This window comes from Rutidosis leptorrhynchoides, chromosome 10 (assembly GCF_046630445.1).
Source record: "Rutidosis leptorrhynchoides isolate AG116_Rl617_1_P2 chromosome 10, CSIRO_AGI_Rlap_v1, whole genome shotgun sequence".
NCBI classification, from domain to species: domain Eukaryota; kingdom Viridiplantae; phylum Streptophyta; class Magnoliopsida; order Asterales; family Asteraceae; genus Rutidosis; species Rutidosis leptorrhynchoides.
In genome coordinates this window covers 36,745,726-36,753,180 of record NC_092342.1, presented here as the reverse complement: position 1 = coordinate 36,753,180, position 7,455 = coordinate 36,745,726, and the positions used below count along the sequence as shown (strand labels likewise).

At 33.8% G+C, this 7,455-nt stretch overlaps 1 protein-coding gene across 2 annotated transcripts; it reads right to left on the bottom strand.

Annotated features, from left to right (window-relative positions):
* Window positions 1-3,772: 3,772 nt before the first annotated feature.
* On the bottom strand, window positions 3,773-7,226 carry LOC139872049 (rho GTPase-activating protein 5-like). Of its 2 annotated transcripts, XM_071859846.1 has the most exons (6): window positions 6,961-7,226; window positions 6,573-6,858; window positions 5,832-5,952; window positions 5,587-5,706; window positions 4,538-4,768; window positions 3,773-4,446 (listed from the first exon to the last, which is right to left on the bottom strand). In XM_071859846.1, exons 1-6 carry the CDS (start codon window positions 7,043-7,045, stop codon window positions 3,934-3,936), a joined length of 1,356 nt encoding a protein of 451 aa, XP_071715947.1. In that variant the 5' UTR covers window positions 7,046-7,226; the 3' UTR covers window positions 3,773-3,933. The 2 variants fall into 2 exon arrangements, with proteins under 2 accessions (XP_071715947.1, XP_071715946.1); XM_071859845.1 differs by having other exon boundaries at window positions 6,573-7,226.
* Window positions 7,227-7,455: the final 229 nt, after the last annotated feature.

Below are 7,455 nucleotides of genomic sequence, written 5' to 3'. Positions count from 1 at the left end.
CTGTGGTGAAAGAAATGTGGTGGGTTTTATGGGGTCTCCCATGGTGGTTGTAGGGTGGCGTAGATGGTGGTATCCGATGGCTGGAAATCGCACCAGACTATAAAGTGGTGACTTGGTGATGTTCGAGGTTGAAACAGAAATAACCGGTGACGTGTAGTGGTGATCGGATAATATGGTGTTTTGGGTCTAGTTGTGGTAGCGAGCAATAGTGACTACAAATGGATTTGGTTTTGAATTCACAAAGAAGGAGCAGTGAAGAAAAAGGAGAGAGTAGATAAGTGGAATGACAGAAATAATACGTTTTATAATATAATTCTGGCACCAAAAGGCCCGCAATTAATGATGCTGAAATCACGGAGTTAAATTTTCCATATAACTTTTTGTTTGTCAACAATGTTTCACGGGTAGTCAGTAATCTCACCAACTGATTGATACATATTACATGTAGTTATTTAGTTCATATTTAACATTATATTTTATATTTTATGTTATAGTAAAAGTAGTAATTAGTGAAAGGTGATACCTATATTTATAATATTTAGATTTAGATATGTGAAGGAAACAAAAAAAAAAAAAAAAAATAGCAATAATTATGTTTCATAAAAGTTTTGTTGATGGTTAATCATTGGTCTAAACACAAGAAAGGAAAAGTGAGAAGTAGTGGGTTGTTTGATGTCTGATTCATGCACCGAAAGTGTTTACATATATATATATATATATATATATATATATATATATATATATATATATATATATAATAGTAGTTTTCATTACATCGCATATTATTTTTACATGTTTATTTCTTAAAATTTAATCATATATTATATCAAATAATATTTCAAATTATTATTATTATAAATATATATATTTAAATATATATGTATCTATTTACAAATAGTTGTTCGTGAATCGTCGAGAACAGTCGAAGGTCAATTGAATATATAAACAGTTCAAAAATTTCGAGACTCAACATTACAGACTTTGCTTATCGTATCGAAATCATTTAAAGATTAAGTTTAAATTTGATCGGAAATATTCGGGTCGTCACAGGTGGTGGCAGTGGTTGTGGGTGGTGGTAATTAATAAGTTTTCCGTTTTTTTTTTTTGCAATTTATGGGGTGTAAAAACACAAAAATGTCAATTTTGATGTATGATCTTTTTTTTTAAATTTGTTTCAATTTTTTTTTTTTTTTGGGTATAGGGTGCAGAAAGACAAAAATACCCCTGTCGGTTACTGTTATACTGTAGCAATCTTGATGATGTGGCGGGATATAATTGGCCGGTCTTGTTTTAGTATATAGTATAATATACCAAGGGTCCAGAGTCTTCTTCTCCAAAAAAAAAAAAAAAAAAAAAAGTTGCTGCTACAGGTGAACAGTAGATTTTAGGGCAGAAAAAGTTACGCAAATTAGCAATCTTGATGATGTGGCGTGATATAATTGGCCGGTCTTGTTTTAGTATATAGTATAATATATCAAGGGTCCAGAGTCTTCTTCTCAAAAAAAAAAAAAAAAAAAAAAAAAAAAGTTGCTGCTACAGGAGGTAGATTTTAGGGCAGAAAAAGTTACACAAATTAGTATATAAGTATATAGTATAATATACCAAGGGTCCAGAGTCTTCTTCTCTAAAAAAAAAAAAAAAAAAAGTTGCTGCTACAGGTGAACAGTAGATTTTAGGGCAGAAAAAGTTACGCAAATTAGCAATCTTGATGATGTGGCGGGATATAATTGGCCGGTCTTGTTATACTATATACTAATTTGCGTAACTTTTTCTGCCCTAAAATCTACTGTTCACCTGTAGCACAACTTTTTCTTTTTTTTTTTTTTTTGTTTTTTTTTTTTTTTGTTTTTTTTTTTTTAAGAAAAAGACTCTGGACCCTTGATATATTATACTATATACTTAAACAAGACCGGCCAATTATTAAGTATATAGTATAATATATCAAGGGTCCAGAGTCTTTTTCTTAAAAAAAAAAAAAAAAAAAAAAAAAAAAAAAAAGAAAAAGTTGTGCTACAGGTGAACAGTAGATTTTAGGGCAGAAAAAGTTACGCAAATAATATATCAAGGGTCCAGAGTCTTTTTCTTAAAAAAAAAAAAAAAAAAAAAAAAAAAAAAGAAAAAGTTGTGCTACAGGTGAACAGTAGATTTTAGGGCAGAAAAAGTTACGCAAATTAGTATATAGTATAATACATTTTTTTAACGTCGATTATGAGTCGGGAGTCGAACGCAAGACGTTCGCAACCTTCAAGGCCCATTAAATGGACGGGTAACAACAAGGAAAATTTGCAGCGAGTGAGAGTCGAACCCGTGACCTCCTATATGGAAAGACAAGTCACTTAGCACTACGCCAACTCCTATTTGTTTTAGAAATTGAAGTACCTCTTTTGTCAAATGCTCATGATATATTGTCTGCTGGAAGGATGGTCATGGCGTCATGATTGACTGCTTTGTTCAATCTGTCTATAGGATATAATCAGCCCGAGAGGTTTAGTTGTGCCATGGTTTCATGTGTGGTATTCTTAATGCATTCCTAAACATTCATTCTTACTGTGGTTGCTCATGGGTGAAAAGATTGAAGACTTAAGACAAGCTTCTACTATGGGAGATTCAGGTTGAAAGCTTAATGGTGTATTTTTTATGTAAGCAAGTCCCCGATTCTCATGACCAACTCTTTTTTTTCTTGCCCATTTTCCATTAGAGTGTGGTCTATGGTTAAGGAATACATGGACTTCCCTTTTATCAGCGATGGATGGAGGGATTTCGTAGTTGTTCTTTCTCTGCTTGCCTCGCATAATCTGGTGCGTATTGTTGTGAAGGCAGCATCGGTTTATGTTATTTGGCAAGAAAGGGACAATCTTTTGTTTGGTAAGAGATTGAGAACATGTAATCAAGGTTATTTATTTGGTGCTTCGTTTAAGGATGATGTCATTTAATAGGAAGAATAAGCCTTCAACGTGTTGGATGAAGGAAGATCGGAAGGTTCCTACTGCACCGAGTTTGAAATACAATTTATTGGTCATCCATGGTTGAGTTTTAACAAGGTCATGTTTAAACCTGTTCAAACCTACTACAAGGGTTCAAAGTACAATTTTATCAGTATCGTTGCTGAAATGCGGCCATGGTTGAGTTCGAATAAAGTTGTGTTCGAACCTATGATGTGTTATTGTACTTTTTTTTGGAAAAAAAAAAGTGTATATTGTTAAAAACCTTTAAATAGAAGTCTATATTGATGAATATATATCAAACGCAAATGTAATTTTTTCTAGCTTCTCCAATTACAGTATAGTCAAGTAGGAGAATTCCTACTCTTTTATTTACAGAGGGATAGAACACTTTCTATGCCCAGTGGCCACCTGCAAGAACATTTAGTCAGTCAGAATGGTTCAAACTAAAATCTTTTGTTCAGATACTTTATCCCTCAGCTAAACTTGGAGTCAAGGTTTTTTTTTCTTTTTTCCAAAAAAAAAAAAAAAATAAATACTCATATAGAAACGAGACCGTTTTCCAAAGAAAAACGCCCTCAACATGAAGTACAAAAAGATAAGGGGGAAAGCGGGAAGCTCAAACCTGAAAAGCAACCATCTAAACAAAAACTATCTATCAATGAGTCTTCCTAACATCCCGAAAGAAACCTTACAAACAAAATAACAGAACAGAAACCAAGACAAAGCTTCTATTATGTATTAGCATATTAATATTATGTTAACGTAAGTTTAGTAACAGTCAAATGTCAATCAGCATCCCTAATATAAACCAAACAACAACAAATGAATGACAGGATCAACCTCAAATGCATATCAAGCATAATAAACAAACTATAGGTATGCATAGCGTATACCAAATTACTACAAATTACCACATCCAAACCAAATTACATAAAGTTTTAAACTTTTTCGTACCAACACCCAAAATAGATAACATCCCGCCATTACTTCACCGCCAAGCTTCAATCCTCTCGGTTCTTGTATTTATACGGCTCACAATTGTGCTTCCTTTCTTCTTCTCTACATGTTTTCTCAATACATTCTTATAATTCGAGTTGCTCACCTGCAAATTTCTAAACTTAGGAGCCTCAACCACCGTAGTACCACCTTCAGCAACCGTAGCACTACTTTCTTCTTCCAGCGTGATAGTTTGACCATGACTTTGACTTTGACTTTTAGTAGTCAAATCATCTTGAAAAGTATTTTCATGGCTTTCCAATGTGGGTTCTTCAACTGAAAAATCTTGATCCTCCTCGTCCTTGAACACCATCTCATTGGTCTCATCAATTGTCCCTCGAAAAGAACAGTGGGGCCCGTTGTTTTCGTCGAAACGATCAAACTGCAATGCGGGCCCCGCATCAACTATAGCATCTTCTCTTTCCCTTAAAGTCTTAACAATCAATGTCTTCAAAAAGTTCATTACTTGGACCGCATACATCAGTGCAGTCAAAGGATCCACCATCTACAATAAAAATGTTCTTAACTTGTAAGCTACGCATAATTACTTGTACCTGAATACGCAACAGTCAGATGAACTTTGACACGTTACATACCTTAGTCATGTTTGGGGCGAACACCATAGCAATATTACGCGCGTTCATCTTGTTTAGATTTTCAAGTTGAGCAACATCAGCCATTAAATTAACGGCCCAATTCATTAACGAAGCTTCGGTTGGTGGTAGCAGCCTAACGAGGTTCGCACATTCTTCTTCGGACTGAGCTTGCATCACCTGCTCGGGCTCGATCGAGTCTAACACCCCGTTTGGTAGTTCCCTAAACCAAGCCTACACACGAACCAAAAATTAACAAGAAGCCAAACATATTCACTTAAATTATATCGAGCCATAAGGGTGAAGATTGCAATACATTTATGTAAAATGGATCATACTTCTATTATATTACTGCTAACGGGTCAAATGCATAAATGATTGAAAATAGTATTTGTGGATCAACCCGATCTAACCCGTTTACGACGTTTACTGATGAATGATTCAACTTTTGAGGTCAAACTGGATAAAGTCAACATGAACTATTTTGACTCACTAATTTATCCAAAAAATCTCAAAGCAAGGGATATAAGACATGAAAAATTTATCTCACATGTTATAGTTGTTTCTATTAAAGAACAGCTGTACATACATTGATATAGCTTCAATGTACTATTTGAATTAATTGAGTGCAAGTTGTCAAATTAATAACCACACAAATATTGGCTATGAATATTAATGGTTAGATAAACTTTCATGAAGAAGCACATGAAAAAACATAACATTTGACACATAGATGGACCCCACACTACCACTCAGGTGTGTCTAATTTTATATTTTCGCTATATAATACTCCGTATATATATATATATGTGTGTGATAAGTTTGATCCATTTACATGTGTCTAATCTATCTATGTGACTATGTATACAAACGAGTTGCAAAAATAATATCTCCTAGGGTTTTTTTAATGCATACAGTTTTATAAATATATATTTGCAGGGCAGCCAAGCACACCAGCTAATTTCAACCCGAACCAATGATAACTTGTATTACTCCATAGCGACCCGCCCATTTTTCCACTCGTAATTTAAGTTCAAAGTAGCGAAAGGTACCTTAATAAGACCGGCTAAGCTGTGTACATCAATGTTTTCGGGAACCTCTCCTCTGTTCAATTGTTCCCTTATAAACTCTTCTTGTCCATTATCACCATTGATTCTAAAGATTCCTTCAGCCTGCATTTTAACATAATGCAACACTTTTAATTCGAAAAGATTGAAACTTTCATTGTCGATATGTACAACGATGCATCTGGAAGTTGTACAGTACAACTCAACGATGCGTTGAACTTAAAACACACCTGAAGGCCTCCTTGTGCATACAGACGTCTCTGCATCATGAGAAGAATTGTCGGTACACTGTTTCCTCTAGAATCAAACGAGAGCTGCATAGATTCAGTCGAAACTCCAAAAACGCTCGTGCTGCGTGAAATAACAGCGTTAACATATTTTTTAAGTGAACGCAAAATTGGTCTACTAATTATTATCTATTACAGATAAGCAATTAACACTATAGAGAGTAAAGATCTTGAGCAGATATACAAGCTAGAAGACGATAAACATGGTCACGAATCGGGTATAAAGTAATGTTAGCAGCAGGCATATCACATGTATACATTCATGATGAAAGATTCAAAAACCAGAACATGAGTTACAGGGTAGTACAGTACAATACAACAATGCACAGGCTGAGATCAACATGTGTAACATGAAAGTATGATTACTTAAATCACACAGATTTAAGGTCATATATACTGCTTTCCAAATACATAGCTGATCTAGATTGTATACAAAATTCAACCTGGATTTGTTTCCTAATTGTAACATACATCATCAAAACTTAATCAAGTTATCAAAATTTTTGAAATTTTTTAAGAATGCACATTGACTTCCCATGTCCAAATTGACCCAAAAGTAAAATGTACCAAAAGGACCCAAATTCAAGTATACAAGCATTTTCATACCCCTGGGAAAACAAGAAACCAAAAGGGTGGTACAGTACAAGCGAATAATGCACAAATACAAAATCAAGAAACACAAACCTGGCACTAGGGGGTCTTCTTGGAACCTCAGGTTCAAACTCAACAGGTAAACCAAGAAACCCATTAAATCTATCAAATGTAACATGAGCAACATGTCTAACATCTGTAGGCACACCAATCTCCATTTTTGATGATTTTTTCAAACTATTATCACAACTGAAATCTTGAAATTTTACACTATTACAAGAACCCACAAGGGATTTCCTAAAAACAGTTACAAAAATATCCAAAAACGACAATTCTCGTTCTTCTTGTTCTTCTTCTCTTTTTCTTTTTTCTCTATCTTCTGTATTATTATTAGTATTATTACAAATAGATACAGCTACCGAATACAAATTGAAACATGGGTTAATAAGGGAAGAAGGTGAAGATGAAGAAAAATGATTACTTGTTGTTTGTTGGAGTAACCCATCATTGTCATCTAGTGATAACAAAGAGCTTTGAGAAGAAGATATCTGAAGTATTTCTGTCATTTCTTTTAAGATTTATGATTTAATTGAGAAATTATAACTTGGGTTTTAAGGGAAGGTTGGAATCTTGAAATGGATTGATGGGCAATCTAGGGTTTTTTTTTTATTAGTTTATGTAATGGGGTTTGGTGAATTTGGGGAAGAATGAAGTGAGAGGGAATACAATGAGTTGGATTGAAGCAAAGATTTTGGATGGTTAGAAATGAATATTAAAAGATTAAATAACTAAAATAGTTTTACTGTGTATATGTATATATACTCCCCAATTCTCATAATCCAATTTTATCTTAATACTTTATTTAATAATACAACAACAACAACAACAAAATCCAATACCACATAAGTAGTAGTGTATGGGTAAGTGAGATGTAAATAATCATTCCCCTATCCGAGAATAAAGATAAGTCATTTCT